Here is a 19,233-nt window from a genome sequence, read left to right on the forward strand (position 1 = left end):
CTGACCCTTCGGGCCCCGCCCCCGGGCCCACGCGGTCTGTTAGCTGCCGGAAGTGGCGGCGCGGGTCCTGGCGGTCAGGGAGCATGGCTTTCGCGCTGAGTGGCGCAGTGGCGGCGGCGACAGTGGCGCGGCCCGGGAAGCGGCCGCCGGAGCCGGAGCCGGAGCTGGAGGAGGTGACCACGGGCTGCTCGAGCGGGACGGGGTGGCGCGGCTGGGCCGCACATGGCGGCTCCGGGGCGGCCAGCGCCGGGGAGCAGGGCCCAGGAGTGCGAGGAGGCGGTTTACCAGCTCTGTGCTGGCGGTGGCCTCGTGGGGGCGTCCTGGGCAGGGGGCTCCCGTAGTGTGGTTGGAGAAGTGTGGGCCGGAGCGAACTAGCAAGAGGGGCTGGCATCGTGCGCGTGGCCTCCCTAGCCCTTTGGATTGTGGTTCCTGCATTAAAGAGGTTTGAGCATGTTAGTACGTTACTGATACGTCGGATACGTTGTAAAAGGGCACGAGAATAGGAAGGCCGTGCCTGCTGTATTGGCCGCATCCTTTTTTTAACTGCACCTAAAGCCATTCCATTCAGACATGCAGCGGAACCTCAGCTGGGTTTGGGGTGTCATCAGCCCTCCAAAGATTGTCCAGCCGCGCCTGCCTAAGGGAGCACTCCACGTTGCTAGGTTGTCAGGCAGCCCCTTTACCCTGACCAATCCTGCTGCCCTCCTGCTAGCAGGCATTCTGGGCACCAGGCTCAGCAGCCATATGTGTTTGTGCCCAAGCCATTTGTGCCATTTTTATTTGCTGTTGTAATTGTGTAGCTTACTAAGCGTTGAAGTAGTGTGTATCAGAGTTATTTCTGTGGAAGTTCAGTTGAATGCTGCTAATTGGTGAGTGCAGGCTTTCCTGTTAGCTGAGAGAATTAGTAGCTATTAAAAAGCAGAAATCTAGGGTTCTCCATTCAAGTAAGTGCTTGCTGAAAGTCTGTAAGTTCTTGTTTCCCCTCTCTAAGTGCATGGGTCTTGTGAACTTAGGGATTGGGTGGTGTCTGGTCAGCAGACCTCTGCTCAGAGGAAGCTCTAGTCCTATCCCATGGGGTGGTGAACCAGAACACTTGCTTTTAAGTAAAGTTTGCATCATTTTTACGTCTCTTCAACCAGTCTTTACAATTTACTGATAAATTGTCAGTCCCTATCTGGTTGGATAGAGTCCTCTTCAGGCTGGAAAAGCGCCTCAGGTTGTGGTCCTCTCTGCCTGTCCCAGACCCCACTCCAGTGCCCTGGTAGCTCTGGAGATGTGAATGCCAGATGTGGCTTTCGGGCGTGAAGGGTGGAGAGCTGGTGCAAGTGATGTGATGGAAATTGAGCTCCTTGGAAAGTCCTTCTCTTGTGAGACTCTAACTGAATGTCTCCTCCAAAGGCAGGAGGCCTGCTGGCGGTGGAAGTGGGTGGTGAGGGAGGCCTGGGTTGGGTGGGTGGTTTTGGTGGAGCTGGAGGCTTGTGGCCTGAGGGCCGTGACCGAGGAGGCTGGCCACACAGGCTGTGGGTCAGCGCTTGGTTGCCTGGTGGGTGGGCTTGGGGTCATCAGTGCCATGCCTCTTGCAGCCCTCTCTCCTCGGCGCTCCGGCTCCCAGCAGCAGGCTTGGCAGTGATCCTGGCCTTAGTGACAGCGAGGAGAGTGTGTTTTCAGGCCTGGAAGATTCCGGCAGCGACAGCACTGAGGATGCCACTGCCTCGGAGGAGGAGGGGGCGGGGACCAGTGAGCAGCGCAGCAGGATGGGCAGGAGCCCTGGGCAGCAGGTAGGTGAGCCAGGAGTCTCCTGAGGGCTCCCCGCACCCCAGATGACCATGGCCAAGATAGCGCCTGCCGGGCATCGGGCTCTCTGAGGGCCCCCGGCACTGATCTCTCCCACTCCGTGGACCCCAGGGCCTCCTTCCTCCTCCCTTGGGCACAGTAAGGGCGGGGCAGAATGCCGCTTGGAGCCGAGGAGCCCTGTGCTCTGTTCACGGTAACCCAGGAACCCTGACGTTACTTCTCCAGGGTCTTGGGCTGCCTGCTAGACTTAGCTGTCAGCTGGCTTCCTCGGGGCGAAGCCCAAGGTGGGATTTCTGTGCAGTGACCTAAGGTGGGCCCTTCCTCCGCCTCCTTGACAAAGAGTGACATCTTCAAGCGGCACCATTTGGGAGAGGAGGTGTTCCTGTCCACTCCCTTCACTCTCCTGGTGACTGCAGTTCATGGCTGGACAGTCTTGCCCCTGTGACAGCCCTGTTGTGTTCTGCGTTAGCCTGCTTCTCGCATCCCGAAGCCAATGCAGCGCTGCTCGCCTATGAAACCTTCCCACCACAAGGGCTGTTCTCTGGCTCAGGGCCCTCTCGAGGGTCTGCTGACCACCTTCCCCTGTCACAGCCTGTGGCCACCCTGTGTCATGAGGCCCTGCCGTGTGGGTCCTCGTGCAGCCTCGTCAGGGAGCATCCCCACCACACAGCTTCAGGATCCATGTGGCGGTGACGCTCAGGCGGCCACCAGCCCCTCCACTGAGCGGCCCAGCTTTGGAATGGCAGCCTCGAGCTCCTGTGATGCTGGCCACAGCCACGGCCTTGGTGTGGTTTAGATGACGTGTGGACTTAGGTGACTTGCCCACCTCCACACCCCCCCCCCCCCGCCCTCTCTGCCAGTTCTTAGCAGGGCTGCCTGAGCGGCCCCGCCTTAGTGGGGCTCCTGGGTGGCGTTTCACCAGCTCCACTCACTGCACTCTCCGCAACCCTTGGCAGGACGCATCGCTGCAGCTTGTCTCGAGGCTTTTGCTGTCCCTTGCTAAGGATTGGGGGCAGCCCCTGCGGTGTTCAGGGGCATGCTGGGGAGATGTCAAAGACCTGGATGCAGGCTGGCGAGGGGCCCCAGCTGGGAGTGTGCTTCTCCAGGCCTCTGCCTGGAGTGGGAAGTGCCGGGTCCAGACGCTTACCTGGGGACAAAGGTGGCCAATGGCAGACACAGGAGGGAGCCTGTTCTCTCTCTTCCGCTAAGAGTTCCATGATGGAAGGGTCACTCTTCAGGGGAGCCCTGTCCCCTGATTCTGTGGGTTCCAGGTGTGCGGGCCACGGGCCGTTCGAAGCAGGAAGCCTCTCCGGCCTCACCGTCATCTTTGGCGCATCCTCCACCGGCCTGCCTCTCCCCACACCTCACCTCTGCTGGCCCCGCTCCCCTCCTGCACCTGGCCCCACCCTCCTGTCTCCACCTTGGGCCTGGCCTCTCCCGCGCACCTGGCCTTGCCCTGCACCCCCAGCAGCGCTCCCAGCAGCACTGGGGGGCACCTTGGGCAGCTTCTCTGTCAGGAGAGACGTTTGGCTCTTGTCATGGAGCGTATCAGGTGCTTTCTGCTGTTCTTTCCCTGTCATGCTTGTTTAGATCTCTTTTTTTCTACTTCTTGTGTTTGGTCTGGACCTTTCAGTAACACTTGTGTGGGGTTTCTCCTATTTTGTTTTCATACTCTTTCATACAAAAGTTCCCATTTCTATTAGTTCAGTCTGCTTGCCACATTCAAGAATGTAACAAAAGACTCACTGCTGCTGCTAAGTCACTTCAGTCGTGTCCGACTCTGTGCGACCCCATAGACGGCAGCCCACCAGACTCCCCCCGTCCCTGGGATTCTCCAGGCAAGAACACTGGAGTGGGTTGCCTTTCCCTTCTCCAATGCATGAAAGTGAAAAGTGAAAGTGAAGTCGTATCCGATTCTCAGCGACCCCATGGTCTGCAGCCTGCCAGGCTCCTCCATCCATGGGATTCTCCAGGCAAGAGTACTGGAGTGGGGTGCCATTGCCTTCTCCGAAAGACTCACTAAGGGTGCCCATTACCTTGGGCAAGGAATGGTAAGGAATTACCATTTCCTAGGTAACCTACGTTGAGTTCTGCCCAAACTGTCTGTGCCTGGAGTTTAGGAGCTTACTGCAACCCCCTGGGCAGGAGGCGCTCTTCTAGAAGCAGTGGGCAGGGTGCTAGGCGGGTCTGGTGCCTGGGGAGGGAGTAGGCCATGTCTCACAGGTTGCTTAGTGAGGCCACCTGAGGCAGGGCCCTTTGGGGCGGGGGCCCCCATGGGGGAGCTATGCCCTGCCTGGCCCAGCAATGGACTCTGTTGTTTCTGGTGATGAGAGTTCAGGCGGAGAATGGTGGTGTCAGTCTGGGTTGACACGAGTGGGTTTGAGGGGTCCCATGGCACCCCTCAGTTGCTCAGAAGCATGTCAACTTCTGTGCTCCCCAGAGCTGTGGTAGCTCTGCCCTCAGAGCCTTAACACGTCCTATTTAGGGGTCCAGGTGAGGTAACCTGCATGGGACTCTCACGTGCAGCAGGGCAGCTCTTCACAGCAGTCCTGGTGAAAACTTGGTGCAGAGGGCAGCAAGAGGGGTGCCCTTAGGCAGCAGAGTAGCCCGCCTAAGACCCCCGCTGTGGGCTGCTCCCCCGGGGCTGGCCCCCCAGATCAGGGTGGGAGCACACAGACGCTGCCTTTCCTCAGGAAGAAACTCAAACCTTTGTAGCCGAAGTTAAAAACCGCCTCAGCCATGTGAGGCTGCAGCCCCTCCCGGGAGAGGCCTGTCGTGGTCACCTGGCCCCCTTGGCTCAGACACTTGCCTTTAGAACCTCACTTCCCTCTGGTCTCGCCCGCGGGCCCCCAGCCATCCACGTGGACCCATCAGGGCACCCACACCTGGCCTTGAGCCCGTCTGGGGGTGGGTGTGGGTGGCTCGTGTGCTGAGTGGCTCTGGGCAGACCCCACCATCTGGTGTCTGCGTCTGAGGATGTGGGGGCCGGGGCTGGACTGTTTGAGGAAGAGGAGGAAGAGGATGCTGGCCGCCCCCCCTGTCTCCAGGCTTTGGAGGGCTGCAGGTGCACAGTCAGCCTGGTCCCCGCACCGCTGGGCCCCGCGTCGCGGCTGCCCCCTGGCGGCGGCCGGCGGCACTGCTGGCGCCTCTGGAGAGCGGCTGTCCGGTGCCCTGAGCAGGCCCTTGCCGGCAGCTATGGCAGGAGCCCGGAGCCCCACTGCTGGGTGTCCCCCCGGCCGAGCGCCTGCCCGTGTCTGGCTCTGGATGGCACTGGGACTGCCATGCTTGTGGTTCCTGCCAGGGCCCGGGACCACGGCCTGTGGTGCAGGTGGCGCAGGCCCCCTGGGGCCTGAGCGGCCGGGGTCCAGAGCAGGGTGGCCCACGCTGGTCCTGGTGGGCGCGGGCTGGCCTCAGGGTCTCGGAGACTCACAGCACCTCCGCGCAGGGTCTTCCCGGCCTGGGCCCTTGGCAGGTGTGTCCGCTGGATGCTCCAGGCAGGGTGGGTGGGGAGCTTGGGCCGGGCTGGCCCCTGTGCCCCCTCCCCGAGGGCCGCCCGCCTGGTAGGGCTGACCCACTTTCAGCGGGCAGGGCTCCCGCAGCGCACAGCCTGGGGAGCAAGGGTGGGAGAGACGTGGAAACCGAATCTCGCCTTTTCCTGGCCTGGAAAAAAACTTACTGTCCCAGCCTCCTCACACGGAGGGAGAAGCTGGCGGGCGGGAGGAAGAGCTGCTAGGAGGATTCTGGCTCCTGCCCGGGCAGGGGAGCGGGGCTCCTGCTCCCGACGCTTTACTGCCCCCGCGGGGCGGGGGGAGATACGGGCTGTTTTCCCCATCAGTCCCAGTTCCGGTACACCAGATTCCCACCCCGCCAGGGGAGGATCTGTTTTCCAGGTTGGGGTGTCAGTGCCCAGTGGCACCCACTCACTGGCCTGGTGGGCGGTGTCAGCCCGGGGCCAGTCCTCCCAGTGCTCCGAGGGTGTGGGTGCCTCTCGGGCCCTTGGCCAGCTGGGCTGAACGTGCCCTCAGGCTGAGGGTCTGGCCCTATGATGGGCCGGCGTGGCCCCTGTGCTGGTGGCTGACATCGAGAGCTTGGCCTCCCCTGGATGGACTGGCCCAGTTGGGGGTGACCCCAGCCTTTATCTGTTGCTGCCAAGAGGCCACCCCTGCTTTGTCCTCTGACCCCGGGCTGGCTCTGGGCTCAGCTGGGCCTTTGAGCCAGGAGCCCTGCAGCTGTTTTTTTCCTTAAGGGGTGTGGGGGTGGCTCACCTGATGTCAGCCCCTCCCTGGGGTCTTCCCTCTGAGCTTAGATATTGTGATGGCCCTTGACAGAGGCTTACCCTGGGTGGAACCCCCCTCTCCAAGAGACCCACTTAGATTGGGGGTATCCACACTCATTTCCTGGCAGTGGGACCAGGTCAGAGCTGCTTAGAGATTGCGGTGCAGGACCTTGGCCCCAGTGTGGGCAGGAGGGGCAGGGTGCCCTGGCCCACAGTCTGCCCCAGGTCCTGAAGTAACCTCCCCCCCCCCTTCCCTTCCCAGGCCAGGACCCCCTGCTCACGGACTGAGGTGGCAAACGTGCAGGGCGAGGACGAGTATGCGGAGGACAGCTCCGATGAGGAGGTAGGCTGGGCCACAGCTGCCCCCTTGCAGGGTGGGCTGTGTGGCCACCGCAGGGCCTGAGTGGGCGTCCTGGCGTGGCCCCAAGCTTGTCTGGAAGAGCAGTTTCAGGGTCGGGGACACATGACTGCAGGATTGTGTGTGTCATCGCGGGCAGGGCAGCTGGGCGCGGCGCGGCCACCCCGTGCCCATGTCCTGGCCCTAGGCTGTGGGGGTGCCTCTGGCAGGCAGGAGGCACCGCATCTTCTGTGGGGGCTGTGCTTCCACTCCGGGTGGGCGTGGACAGGCCTCCCCCAGCAGCCACCCTGCGCTGTCGCCCAGGTGGAGGTGGGGGTGGTGGTCAGGCCCAACCAGCGTCCGCGCTGGACCCCAGGGACAGGAGGCGGATGCCCCGTGCTCTGCCCCCTCCTCCCCGGTGTCCCAGAGGCCCGGCTGCCACGGTCCTGGGTGAATCTGGTCCTCCCGGTTTACGTCTCATGGGGAAAGCCTGCTGACAGGCTGGGGTGCCCCATCTGGCCAGAGGTGGCTGTGACTCGGCTGCCCAGGGCTGCCCATGGGCTCTTGGGGGGTCTGAGGCTCAGGGGCTCCCTGCTGGAGGTGATGGGTGCTCCCCTGCCCACCCCCTCACTGGTGTGTCCCTGCCCCCTGGGGGGTGGGGCCTGAGGCCCCTCTGCCCAGTGCCCTGGCATCAGCCTCCTGGATGTGAGCCTCCTTGGGTTGGGGGACCTGCAGAGACCGTGGTCCCTACCCCTAGCAGCTCTTCCTGCTGCCTGTCAGGGGCTGTCCCCGGCCGGGAGACACGCGCCCCCTCCCCTGCACGGCTTCTACCCCCATCCTCCGCTCTTTTGGCAGCGGCTGCAGGAGCCTTGGCCGCCCGCCCGATCCAGTCTCTGTGCGTTCAGAGAACAGAGACAAAACAAAATAAATTGGTTTCCTGGCCGGAGCAGCGGGCGCACTCCGCGAAGGGGGGCCGTGCAGCACAGCTCCCGGCCTGTCTCCCCCTCCCAGGGGCTCTGGCTGTCGGCAGCCACATCCTGTCGGCTACTTTTTTATATTCGGTATTTTGAGAAATCGATGATGATTGTAAATGGAGTGCAGAGGCCGGGGGAGGGGCTTCGGCCCGCCCGCGGGGAGGTGCTCCTCCTGGCCTGCCCCATTCTGGAGCCGCCGCGGGGGCTGGGGGGGCCGCTTCCTCCGGCGATGACTATCCCATATGTGGGCCTGAGTGACAGCAGGAGCCGGCTTCTGCCAGTGCAGCCGGCCTCGGCCGGGGGCGGCAGGGCTTGGCTCTCGGGGTAGGCTGGCCTGGCTGAGGCTCTCCTCCCTGAGAAGTGCCCCCCACCCCATCACGGCGTCTCTGCAGGGTGGGCTTCAGGAAGAGGCTTGGGAGGCTGGGGTGGCGAGAGCACAGGAGGGGTGCAGGGACCCCCACCCCAGGCTCTGGTTGGCACCTGTGAGGGCCCGTAGCCCCAGAACATTGGTCGTGGGGTGTCGGGCAGCTCCTTCTCTGCAGCATCCTTGGAGGTGGTCCATGGTGCCAGGACCCCACTCCGGCCCTGGCTGGCCTCCAGCAGTGGGCGAGGGCGTCCGGACAAGGTGTGTTCCTGGGGGAGGACCTGAGGGGTGGCAGTGCCTGGCCTCCTCTTCCCCGGGCCTTGTCTGAACTTAAGGCCTGGGCTGGGGGACCCTGGGACTTCTAGGTGCTCTGACTGCTGGCCTTTGCTGGGCCCAGCTTTGGGGTCCCGTGCCCTGGGGCACTGGCTGGTGAAGTGAGGGTTCCCCTTCTTGGCGGGACACCCGTGTCCTGCGTCCTAGCTCGGCCTTGACGGTGCCATCCTCCCCTGGGCAGCGCCTGGCCTGCGGCCTCTGGCCGAGCCGCCAGCCTGGCGAGGGTCTTTGCGGCCGCGAGTGGGGGAGCCCTTCCCCCATCCGCCCGCGCCCCTCCCCCACAGACGTGATCTCATCCGGCCGCAGGGGGCGGGGGCGGGGCCCTCGCAGGCGGTCCCGGCTCCAGCCTGGGAGAAGGCTCCAGCCTGGGAAAAGCCGGAGAAACTGAGGCTGGGGGGTGGCAGGCCGAGAGCACGGGCGGCGGGCGGCCCCCTCCGCTCTCCCGCAGGCGCCGCTGACGGCCTCCCGCTACCGAGCGGCAGCAGCATCGCTGGGCCCGCCCCGGCGCGGCGCGCTCGGCGCGCTCGCTGCTGGCGGCGCTGTGGCGGCTCGGGTTTCGAGCTGTTGTGCAGAGCGTGCCTCTCGGCTCTGCTGGGCCTCGTGGGCTGCCGGCCTCCCTGGCCGCCCCTACCCCCACGACTGGGCTCCGGCTGCCCCTGCAGTATCCCCACCGCCTCGCCTGAGAGGAGCCTGTGGCCCGGGGCCTCGCAGGTGGCCTTGTGGGGTGGATGTGGTGGCCATGACCTCGGGGTGCCCCGGGTCCCTTTGCCAAGTGCCACCTCTGAGCCAGGCCCACTGTGATCGGTGTGCGGGGTGCCCTCCTCCCTCCAAGACCAGCCACCTGGGTCCAGTGGTCCTGGTCAGGAGACAGGGTTCCCCGAGGGGGGGGGGCGGGGCAGGGCAGGTGAGGGGGGCGCGCCTTCAGAGCGCACCCTTCTCTGGCCTGGATACGCGGCCGATAGAGGCCTGGCCTGCCATGTGCCCATCGGGAGCCAGTTTTCTGGGTGGCAGGAGCCCAAGCTGGGGGTCCCTGCAGGGACACAAGGGTGTGGGGTTGCCCTCAGACTGGAGGCATGGCCCCAGGAGCTGGGGCCTGGCAGCCACGTGTATGGGAGGCAGGTCCTGTCTGAAGGGTGGTTGACGGCCTGGCTGAGGAGTGGGGCCCAGGTGGGGCTGGCGCTGGAGGCTCTGGGCGAGTCCCCGCAGTGGGATCTTGGAGGTGGCCGCAGTATCATGGGGCTCAGTATGGGCGTTTGGCACTCTGTGGGGGCCATGCCCGTTTCCAGCGATCTGAGGCGTTTCTAGGAGCTACTGCTGCTGGCTGCACGTGGGGACACCCATGCTCCCTGGACGACGGAGCGGGTGGGGGTGTTTTGGGTATCTGAGGACCCAGGAGCAGGGGGCCTCCCCCCACCCCTGGGACCCTTGGTGGGGGCAGACTTGCTTCTTTGCCCTTCAACAGCCCTGAGGCACTGATAGGGGCCAAGGAGTGGGTCGGAGGGTCCCGAGGCCCACACGTGTCCAGAGGTTCAGCAGTGGGCTTGGCTGGGAGCGCTTCTGTGAGGATCATGTGCAGCAGGGGCAGTCTGACAGGGGAGGTTTGGGAAGGGGGCTCCAAGTCCGCGTTCCCGGCGCCCCTACCCCCACGGTACAGCGGGTGGGCTCCACTCAGCCAAGCCCTGCGCGGCCCCTCTGCTGGCTTTGGCCTTTGGGACCGGAGGAGGCCAGAGGGACCTGGCCTTCTGCCTCAGGGCTGTCGCGCAGGGCTCCTCGTGTGGGTGCCTTGTGAAGGTCCAGCTGCAGCAGGTGGCCTGGGGCACGAGGCTGGGCCACCCCCCACCACAGAGGGCGCTTCGCGGTAAGGGGGGGAGTGGAGGGAACACTGCCGGCATTGTAATCGGAGCGGGGCAAGGGGAAGAGCGCGCCAGAGTGAGGGCGGCTGACCCCGCACTCCCGGGGGACAGGTGGGAGAGGCGAACGAGGAGAGAGTGAAGGATTCCAGAGGTGGGCCGGCTTCCTCTCCCTCAGACAGACACGGGAGGGAGGCGGGCAGCGGGCCAGCGCCGTACCTGCAGTTCCAATCTGCGGTCCTGACAGCTGCAGCCACTTTGGGGAGGGGGAAGGGGAGGGGGAGGGGGCTCTTCGAGAGCGGAAAAATCCCAGCCGACACATCAGCGGTGGCCGCGGGTGTCCGGAGCTGCCGGGGGCGGGGGGCGCCGCGCGGATGCGTCCGTGTCCCCCTCCCCGCTCCCTGGAGAGTGCGGCCCGGGGCGTCTGGGCCCTGGAGGGGTCGGCGGGCGCGGCCCGTGGGGTCACATGTGCTTCCTGGCAGCCGCAGGTGCTGTGCAGGGTGGGGGCGGGCCAGCCCCGGGCGGGCGGCCTGGTGACGGGTCACGTGGTACCACCAGCAGCTCGTTCCCGGGCTGGGGACAGGGAGCTGACAGCCTGGCCCTGACGGCCATCGGAGCATTTCCAGGCCTGCTTGGCCTCAGGAGTGGCTGCTGGCTGAGGGTGCGGGCCGTGCCCTCTTTTCACGCTGCCGCCTGGGGCACGCGTGGGGCGCTGGGTCCTGGGCAGGGAGTGGGGCTCTGGCGCACGGGGGGCCTGGCTGCTGGAGTGGACGGCCGAGTGGACTCGCGCCCGCTGGGGCTCGGCCGGCCCACCACCCCCAGTCTGGTTTGAATTTCTGGAGCGGTGGAGGGTGACGGCGTGCTCCTCCCCGCCCCCGCCCCTCCTCTCCTGCTGGCTGGCGGGCCAGGCCCTCGGCCTCTGCTGCTACCGGTGCAGCTCAGGGAGCGACCGGGCCCACTGCCCAGGCCTGAGGCCGGCCAAGCTGCAGCCGCTGTCGAGTCCCAGGCCCGGCAGCTGAGGGCCTGGCTGCACGTCCTGTGCCAGGACCTGCTCCCCCCGGGGACCGTCCCAGCGGCCTGTCCTCTCCTACTGACTTGGCACCCCCGAGACACCCTCCTGCCTCACCCTGCCTGTCCTTGTGCTCCATGGGGAGTCCCCCGTGCCCACCCCCACCTTTGTGCGAAGCATGCTTCCCACCCCTCCCCCATCTGCCCAGCTGTGAGGTGGGCACCTGACTATGCCTGACTACCTGTTTGTCATCTCTGGAGGATCTGTGAGGGGGTCTGGGCTCTCACCCGGCCCAGGTATGCATGGGCCAGGTGGGTGGTTGAGCACAGGTAGGCCCCAGACTGTCCCCACAGGACTGCTGGTGCCCAGTGGAGCAGGGGCGGCAAGCTTGGAGGCCCTCGGGAGCACCCTTCCCAGGTCGGTTTTCCAAGTGTCTTCAGTGCCCAGGAGAAGAAGAGGTACCTTTCTCGGCCCTTAGCGGGACCCCCACGTTCTGCCTGAGAGTCCTGGCTCTCTAGGCAGGCGGGGGCGGGGGGCTTCTGCAGTGACCGAGCGTGCCCTCTCCCCCTCCTGCTGGCCAGCTGTAGGCTCCTGCAGGATTAAGGAGAGGAAATTTGGGGTTGGGTTTCTCTCTGAGTGGAACCTGCCGTTGTGACTTTTTATCCTGTTATATTTCTATCAGATTGGACATAGCCCCCCCCCAACCCTTAATGGCTCTGGCTTTGAGAATTTCCTCCAAAATTACACCACTGCTTCCTGCTTCTTGGTTCCCTGGAGCCCGTCTGTTAAGAGGAGGGGGCAGCTCTGGGCCTGCCCTGTTGGGGTGCCCACGTGGGCCTCAGCACCTGGCCTCTCCTGGGGCCCCGGGTCGGCCCCTGGCACTCTCAGCCCGGCTGCCGGAAGTCAGGCTGCTGGCCAGTGTGGGGGGTTGCCGCAAGGCGCTGCCCCCAGCTTGCTTCTCTGCTGTGCCTGTGAGCTTACACCACTAAGCCGTAATTGTCACCTGCAAGATTTTAATGGTCAGCCAGCTGTGCACAGCTCCAAGAGGCCTGAACTGCCCTCCTCATGGGCAGGTGGGGCCTTCGTGTTAGCTGGGTGGGTGCAGGGGCGGGCGGCTGGGGTCCTCCGCCTTGAGCAGGACTTCTGGGGCCAGGGCAGCCCAGGGTGGGCACCTGCCACCTGGTCCACACCCTCAGGCCTGCACAGACTGGGAGCTCCTTCTGCCAGACAGTGCCCCGCCCCCCACTTCCTGGGGCTCTGCGGGCAGGGGCTGAGGTGCCAAGGCCCAGGAGACCAGCACATTGCACGCTGCACGCACTGCCCTTGACTGCAGGGCACCCGGACCCCTGGTAGCCCTTGGAGCGGGGGTGGGGCGGGAGTGCTCCCTGGCTTCGGCCTGTCCCGCTTTGTCCCTTGCCAAATGCGCGGGGGCTGTCGTCTTTCCTCGCCCTCTCCCCTCGCTGGTCTCCAGACCCCGTACTGCAGTTCCCTGGCAGTTCCCTGCAGTTCCCTGCAGTTTCCTGAGCCCTGGAAAGGGGGGGCTTTCCCCAGGAACCAGGCGCCTTGGCCTAGGGTGGCCGGGACACGAACAACCACAGCCCTGAGGGCAGGAGTGTGGGCTCAGCTCTGCTCAGGGCTGGTTCTGGGCTGCTCCAGAGGACAGCGTGCATCTGCGTTTGGAAGATACTGTTTTGTTTTTAATTATACAAAATTTCCAGACTTTATATTATCATATCAAAGACACAGAATGCTAGCACATAGTGGCCAGAGGAGAGCCATGTAGCGAGCCAGCACGGAAAGTTCCAGTGGGGCTGGGCAAGTGCTGCGGCGGCCGCGCGTCCCACCGCCTGTCTGTCCATCAGCCCCACTCGCAGCCAGGGCCGGGTGGGCCTGGGGGTGCCCTCAGCGAGGCCTGTGCCTGAGTCAGGTCTGGGGCTCTCCGCGGATGGCCCGGCGTCGCCTCTAACTCCGGATCGCCGTCTTTCTGTCCCGGTCCTTGCTCTGTGGAGGGGAGGGCAGTGTCAGGGCCCAAGCGGAGGCCAGCGCCAGCCTGTGCCTCTGGACTTCCCCACGGGGTGCGCTGAAAGCACCCCCCTTCCACGCTCACCCCGGCTTCCCCAAGCAGTTTGGGGAGGAGAGTGCGCTGCTGCATAGCCGAAATTGTAAAATTAAATCTCCCAGATGTTCAGGCCCCAGGAGCTCACGCGTGCTGTCTGGAGAGGAAATGGGGATTGGGGAGAGCCGCGCCGTATTTTCTCCCTGCTCACCCTGCTCTTCCGGTGCCACCACGCGCAGCAGGCGCCGTAAATCAGAGCCGGCCAGCGTCTCCGGCAGCGGGGCCCTCTCCCCCAGCCCCCGAGTCTCCTGCCAGCCTCCTGCCAGTGGATCCCACAGCCACACTGGCATCAGTGGGCAGCCGGGGCCAGGGAAGGCAGGCAGGTGCCCAGTAAGCCTTAGGCCGCTGGTAGAGCAAGCAGACCCCAGCAGGATTTCCTCACTGCCCCCAAGTCCCCTTCCCTTGATGGCAGGGTAGGTGGCCAGAGTTGCTTGATCAACCCTGGTCTGGTCCCCTAGCTTCTTCCTCGTTGGTGCAGGTCCTGCCTGGGCGTCTTCCCTCTCTGTCCCCACAGGAGCCTGTCCTGGGGACCCGCTGGTTCAGGCCGGGCCCTCCTCGTCTTCTCTCTCCCTGGACCTGGGGCTGCGGGTGTCACAGGTGCTGCTGGGGGTTCTGCCTGCTTCTGGCCCTGCCCTCTCTGCCCAGCAGGTGTGGGCTGCAGGGGTGGTTTGGAGGTGGGGGACACCCCATCCCCCTAGCCTCCCTTTCCGTGGACACCCCGCGGGCAACACTCACCAACTTTCTCTGGTTGCTGAGGCAGAAGGTGCAGATCTGTTTGGGCTTGGCGTTCTCGCCGTCACGGGCGGGGGGTGGGGGAGGCGGGGGGCTGCCGGCACGCGATGCGTGGAAGAAGGCGGGCCCCGAGTGGCAGGGCTGCCCGTCGCCGCAGGCCTCGCCCACCAGCAGCACGTTGCCCAGGTGCGAGATATAGCTGGAGGCCAGGCGCAGGGTCTCGATCTTGGAGAGCTTGCGGTCAGCGGGCTCGGTGGGGATGAGCGTGCGTAGCGCGGTGAAAGCCGTGTTCACGCTGTTGGTGCGGTCCCGCTCCCGCGCGTTCGCCGTGTGCCGCTGCCGGGGCTCGCGGCCCGGCCGCCCTCCGGGCCCCAGGCCACTGCCCCCCGCCCGCCGGCCCCCGGCCCGTCTCCGGGCGCCCTGGAGGCCGCAGCGCGCAGCGTGCACACGGCAGGGTTTCTCGTCTGAACCCGAGCTCTCGCTGCCTCGGTCCTCGTCCTCCGACAGCGGGCTCACTTCAGGGTACAGGTAGCGGCCGGGCGGCGCCGAACGCAGCATTGCGAAGGACATGGGGCCGGCGGCCGCCGTCAGCTCCGTCGCGCGCCACACATGCCGCCGCCACTGCCGCCCGGCCCAGGGCACGCGGGTCTCGGGGCTCCCGCGGTGGCGGCTGCGCCGCGCGCACGTGTGCGTCCCGGGCTGGAGCGGGGCCGCGGGCCGGGCCTTTATAGCCGCGGCGGCCCCTCCCCCGCGCCGGCCCGCCCTCCTCCCCGCCTCCCAGCCCCTGGAGGCCGCTTGGAGCAGGGGCCCTCCGTCCCTCTGCCTTCTCGCGCAGTGGTGAAGGGGTCTGGAGCATCCTGCTGTCTTTGCGGGGTAGGGAGAGTGGGCGCCCCTCCGAGAGGTGCGAGGTCCTGCTGCCCCCCCCTTCTCCCTCTTAGCAGGGGGCAGGAGGGAGGGTCAAGCAGGATCCGTGACCCCGGCCTTCTCACTTGGCATGACTGCCTTAACCCAGATGCCCTGGCCCCAGCGCCTGGCCACACCCTGTCTGTCTCTCCCTCTCATGTACACTTGGGCCTTCTGTGCCCAAAAGAGGGCACGGAGGCGCTCTGAGCAGCTGGAGTCCAGCCCTGGCCCCCTCAGCTGCCCCCTTAAGTTGTCGTGGGGCTCACCTGACAGCACAGCCTGTCTTTCCTGCACCTGCCCCTCCAGGCACCACCCTCCAGGTCTGGCTCCTGCCTGCACTCCTGCCTGGAGAACACCCCCCGCCCCGCCCCGTTCTCCTGCTAAATGCCCCATGGGTCTTTTCTGGGCCCCCCATGTCTGTCCAGTCCAGGGATGGCTGTGTGGACTTGGGGAGCACAGGAGGATGGGCATTCCCAGCAGTGGGCAGGGACCTGGGCACATCTGGAGGAGGGTGAGCGGGGAGGACTCAGGTCAGCAGGCTGGGGGCTGGGCAGGTGCAGAGGGGCCACGCCCAGAGGGTCCTGTCCTGTCGAGGTTCCCAGGTTGCCGGCTGTTCAGTCTCATCTGGGCCCCTCCCCCTGTGGCTACTGTTGCAGGAAGCGGCCGCCTGGGCAGCAGTCTCCGCGCTGGGTGGAGGGAGGGTGGCGGCTGGCAGGGGCCTCGACCAGGAATGTGTGTCCAGGAATGTGACTGCTCTGCCCACTGAGTGGGGTGGGGGCAGGGGTGGGAGGCTGGGGGAGCCCCTGAAAGTGTGCCGGGCTCAGTGCAGTGGACTTTGTCTCCTCTTGGAGTGGACTGGTGGGGTCTTCCCTGAGTCCCTGCCCATGGCTACCCAGTTTTGCCTAAGGCCCCAGCCAGGGGAGGGAGCCCACGGGCGATGAGGTCACCCTTGCCTGTGGCTGCCCAGAGCCCTGGCCAAGGAATCCAGAGGGGAGGCTCTGGGGTTGGCACCACTTCAGTGGAAAATGTGAAGGTACAGCTCCGGCGCCTCTGAGGGTCTGGGTGGGGGGGCGGATAGTGCTGGCCGTCCTGCCACGTCACACCCCGGGGAGAAGCTCGTCAGGGTGCCTGGGTGCTGCTCCTGCAGCCTGGAGGCCAGCCCCTTTGCTCTGCCTTTCCCCTTCCTGGCCTGTGTCTTTCTGAGGGGCTTGGAGGGAGGGGTGGGCACGGTGGGTATCTGCTGCTTACTCGCAGGCCTCCTGCCCCAGGACATCCGGAACACGGTGGGCAATGTGCCCTTGGAGTGGTACGATGACTTTCCCCATGTGGGCTACGACCTGGATGGCCGGCGCATTTATAAGCCCCTGCGCACCCGGGACGAGCTGGACCAGTTTCTGGACAAGATGGACGACCCTGACTACTGGTGGGTGGGCGTGGGGCGGAGCCTGCGGGTGGGCGGGGTGGGCCTGCGGGGCGGGGCCAGGGCCTGGGCTCTTCACTGGATCCCTCCAGGCGCACTGTGCGGGACCGGATGACGGGACACAGCATGCGGCTGACGGATGAGCAGGTGGCCCTGGTGCAGCGGCTGCAGAGGGGCCAGTTTGGGGACGTGAGCTTCGATCCCTACGAGGTAGGCGGCAGCTGCTGGCCCTGGGGTTGGGGACACCTGCAGGGCCCAGGCCCACCCTCCTCTGCTTGCCCCCAGCCAGCTGTGGACTTCTTCAGTGGGGACCTCATGATCCACCCAGTGACCAACCGGCCTGCAGACAAGCGCAGCTTCATACCTTCCCTGGTGGAGAAGGAGAAGGTGGGTGTGGGCCATCCTGGGGGCGCGCCTGCCCGCCCCACCCCTGCCCCGGCCCCCCTCACCCCGCCGTCTCTGCAGGTCTCCCGCATGGTGCATGCCATCAAGATGGGCTGGATCCAGCCTCGCCGGCCTCGGGACCAGAGTCCCAACTTCTACGACCTGTGGGCCCAGGAGGACCCCAACGCGGTGCTGGGTCGCCATAAGATGCACGTGCCTGCTCCCAAGCTGGCCCTGCCCGGCCACTCGGAGTCCTACAACCCACCTCCCGAGTACCTGCCCAGCGAGGAGGAGGTGGGCCTGGTGCACGGTGGGGTCTGGGCTGGCCCCTGGCCCGGCCCGGCTCCTGGCTCACTCCTGCCTCCACAGCGCCTGGCCTGGGAGCAGCAGGAGCCTGAGGAGAGGAAGCTCAGCTTCTTGCCGCGCCGGTTCCCGAGCCTGCGGGCCGTGCCTGCTTATGGCCGCTTCATCCAGGAGCGCTTTGAGCGCTGCCTGGACCTCTACCTGTGTCCACGGCAGCGCAAGATGAGGGTATGCGGGGGCACCCGGGCAGGGATGGGGAGTGGGGGTGGGTGCAGCTGACCCTGCATCCTCTTCTCAGGTGAATGTGGACCCTGAAGACCTCATCCCCAAGCTGCCCCGGCCACGGGACCTGCAGCCTTTCCCCACGTGCCAGGCCCTGGTGAGCAGACAGTGTGGGTGGTGGGGAGCAAAGGCCTCTGAGGGTCTGGTCTTTACTGCCTTGCCCTTTCTCTGCAGGTCTACAGGGGCCACAACGACCTTGTCCGCTGCCTCAGCGTCTCCCCAGATGGCCAATGGCTGGCATCAGGTGGGCGTGCAGTGGGCCAGCTCCCCGGGGGGAGTGGGGTGGGCTGGCCTGGAGGGCCAGGTACTGAGGGCCTGTCTGTGTGTCCAGGTTCAGATGATGGCTCAGTGCGACTCTGGGAGGTGGCCACTGCCCGCTGCATGAGGACTGTGCCCATGGATGGTGTGGTGAAGAGTGTCGCCTGGAACCCTCACCCCACCATCTGCCTGGTGGCCGTGGCAGTGTGCGTGAGGCCCAGGGTGCCCGGGGTCGGGTGGGGGGACAGACCTATGCCTGAGGACCTCCATCTGACTCTGACTGTAGGGAGGACACGGTGCTGCTGCTGAACCCAGCCCTGGGGGACCGGCTGGTGGTGGGCAGCACGGACCAGCTGCTGAGCGCCTTCACCCCACCCGTGGAGCCCACCTCACAGCCTGCGCACTGGCTGGAAGCCTCCCAAGAGGAGCGCCAGGGCGGCCTGCGGCTGCGCATCCACCATGGGAAGGTAGGCGGGGTGCGGGACAGAGGGCAGAGCCCCGGGGAGGGGCCGCATCTCACCCAGCCTCACCTCCCTGCAGCCAGTAGCGCAGGTGGCCTGGCACGGGCGCGGGGACTACCTGGCCGTGGTGCTGGCCACGCCGGGGCACACCCAGGTGCTGATCCACCAGCTGAGCCGGCGCCGCAGCCAGAGCCCCTTCCGCCGCAGCCATGGCCAGGTGCAGCGCGTAGCCTTCCACCCCACGCGGCCCTTCCTGCTCGTGGCTTCCCAGCGCTGCGTCCGCATTTACCACCTGCTGCGCCAGGAGCTCACAAAAAAGCTGATGCCCAACTGCAAGTGGGTGTCTAGCCTGGCGGTGCACCCGGCAGGTAAGGGGGTGTCTTGGTCGGGGGGTGGCACTTGGAGGGCCACCAAGTCCCCACCACCAAATTTGCCCCCAGGTGACAACGTCATCTGCGGCAGCTATGACAGCAAGCTTGTGTGGTTTGACATGGACCTCTCCACCAAGCCATACAGAGTGCTAAGGTGAGATGCTGGTGGGTGACCAGTCGCTTCTTGCCCCGACCCCTGCCTCACCGAGCCTGGTTCTCCCCACCCCAGGCATCACAAGAAGGCCCTCCGGGCCGTGGCCTTCCACCCCCGGTATCCACTCTTCGCGTCTGGCTCCGACGATGGCAGTGTCATCGTCTGCCACGGGATGGTGTACAAGTGAGTGTCAATGCCCCCGCCTCCCTGTGCGTGCCCCTTGGGGACGGTTCTGGCCAGGTCCTGAGTCTCTCCCTCCCCCACAGCGACCTGCTGCAGAACCCACTGCTGGTGCCCGTGAAGGTGCTCAAGGGGCACGCCCTAACCAGAGACCTGGGGGTGCTCGACGTGGCCTTCCACCCCACCCAGCCTTGGGTCTTCTCCTCTGGAGCTGACGGCACTCTCCGCCTCTTCACTTAGACGCCCTGCTTCTGGGGCGGGGCATGTGGGGGTGGGAAGCACGTGTGCCCTGGACTCTCAATACAGGAATTTGCTGGGTAACCTTGAGTCAGCTTCCTAATGGGGGAGGGGGCTGCTGGCCTGCCCACAAGCCAGGTCACACCACCACGTCACCTGCTGAGCAGCAAACGGCTTTATTGGGAAGACGGGGGTTGGCGACTTGACCACCCTTGTGTTCCAGCCCTCCCTTGCTGTGTGGGCCCAAGGCTTCCCCACTCTGCCTGTGGGCAGGGGACTCCTTAGGGCCTTGTCTTGGACCCTCAGGCCAGCCAGGCCGGTATTGGGTGTTGGGGCAGACTCAGGCGAACTTCACCAGGCGGCCCAGAGTCTCCGCAGCCTTCGCACGCACCTCGGGGGCTGGGTCCTTGAGCAGCAGCTGGAGCGCTGGGGGACAAGGAGCCGCTGCTGGGGGCTCCGCCACAGCCCTTGGAGAACTGACTGAGCCCAAGATCC

At 65.6% G+C, this 19,233-nt stretch overlaps 3 protein-coding genes across 15 annotated transcripts in view; 1 reads left to right on the forward strand and 2 right to left on the reverse strand.

Annotated features, from left to right (window-relative positions):
* The first annotated feature begins 31 nt into the window (after positions 1 to 31).
* BOP1 (BOP1 ribosomal biogenesis factor) lies at positions 32 to 18,822 on the forward strand. Of its 2 annotated transcripts, XM_027973344.2 has the most exons (16): positions 32 to 173; positions 1,584 to 1,778; positions 6,333 to 6,413; positions 15,957 to 16,111; positions 16,201 to 16,318; positions 16,394 to 16,495; positions 16,574 to 16,786; positions 16,862 to 17,023; positions 17,094 to 17,174; positions 17,252 to 17,321; positions 17,409 to 17,541; positions 17,622 to 17,802; positions 17,876 to 18,164; positions 18,237 to 18,321; positions 18,397 to 18,504; positions 18,588 to 18,822. In XM_027973344.2, the coding sequence occupies exons 1-16, from the start codon at positions 84 to 86 to the stop codon at positions 18,739 to 18,741; spliced, it is 2,217 nt and encodes a 738-aa protein (XP_027829145.2). In that variant the 5' UTR covers positions 32 to 83; the 3' UTR covers positions 18,742 to 18,822. The 2 variants fall into 2 exon arrangements, with proteins under 2 accessions (XP_027829145.2, XP_042109853.1); XM_042253919.1 differs by lacking the exon at positions 1,584 to 1,778.
* Positions 12,613 to 14,486, reverse strand: SCX (scleraxis bHLH transcription factor). 2 transcript variants are annotated; one of them, XR_006060761.1, is made up of 2 exons: positions 13,045 to 14,486; positions 12,613 to 12,938 (listed from the first exon to the last, which is right to left on the reverse strand). XR_006060761.1 is itself a non-coding variant. In XM_027973440.2 (2 exons), exons 1-2 carry the CDS (start codon positions 14,353 to 14,355, stop codon positions 12,900 to 12,902), a joined length of 606 nt encoding a protein of 201 aa, XP_027829241.2. In that variant the 5' UTR covers positions 14,356 to 14,486; the 3' UTR covers positions 12,613 to 12,899. The 2 variants fall into 2 exon arrangements, 1 of the variants encoding a protein (XP_027829241.2); XM_027973440.2 differs by having other exon boundaries at positions 13,789 to 14,486.
* A 73-nt stretch (positions 18,823 to 18,895) lies between the features above and the next one.
* Positions 18,896 to 19,233, reverse strand: part of MROH1 (maestro heat like repeat family member 1) — a 51,571-nt gene continuing 51,233 nt past the window's right edge. For all 11 annotated transcript variants that reach the window (XM_042253914.1, XM_060419935.1, XM_027973317.2 and 8 more), the window contains one exon: positions 18,896 to 19,164. In XM_042253914.1, the coding sequence (XP_042109848.1) occupies positions 19,079 to 19,164 (86 nt within the window). In that variant the 3' untranslated portion in view covers positions 18,896 to 19,078. The remainder of the gene's footprint in view (positions 19,165 to 19,233) is intronic.

The sequence above is a fragment of the Ovis aries genome, chromosome 9, assembly GCF_016772045.2.
Source record: "Ovis aries strain OAR_USU_Benz2616 breed Rambouillet chromosome 9, ARS-UI_Ramb_v3.0, whole genome shotgun sequence".
Taxonomy (NCBI): Eukaryota; Metazoa; Chordata; class Mammalia; order Artiodactyla; family Bovidae; genus Ovis; species Ovis aries.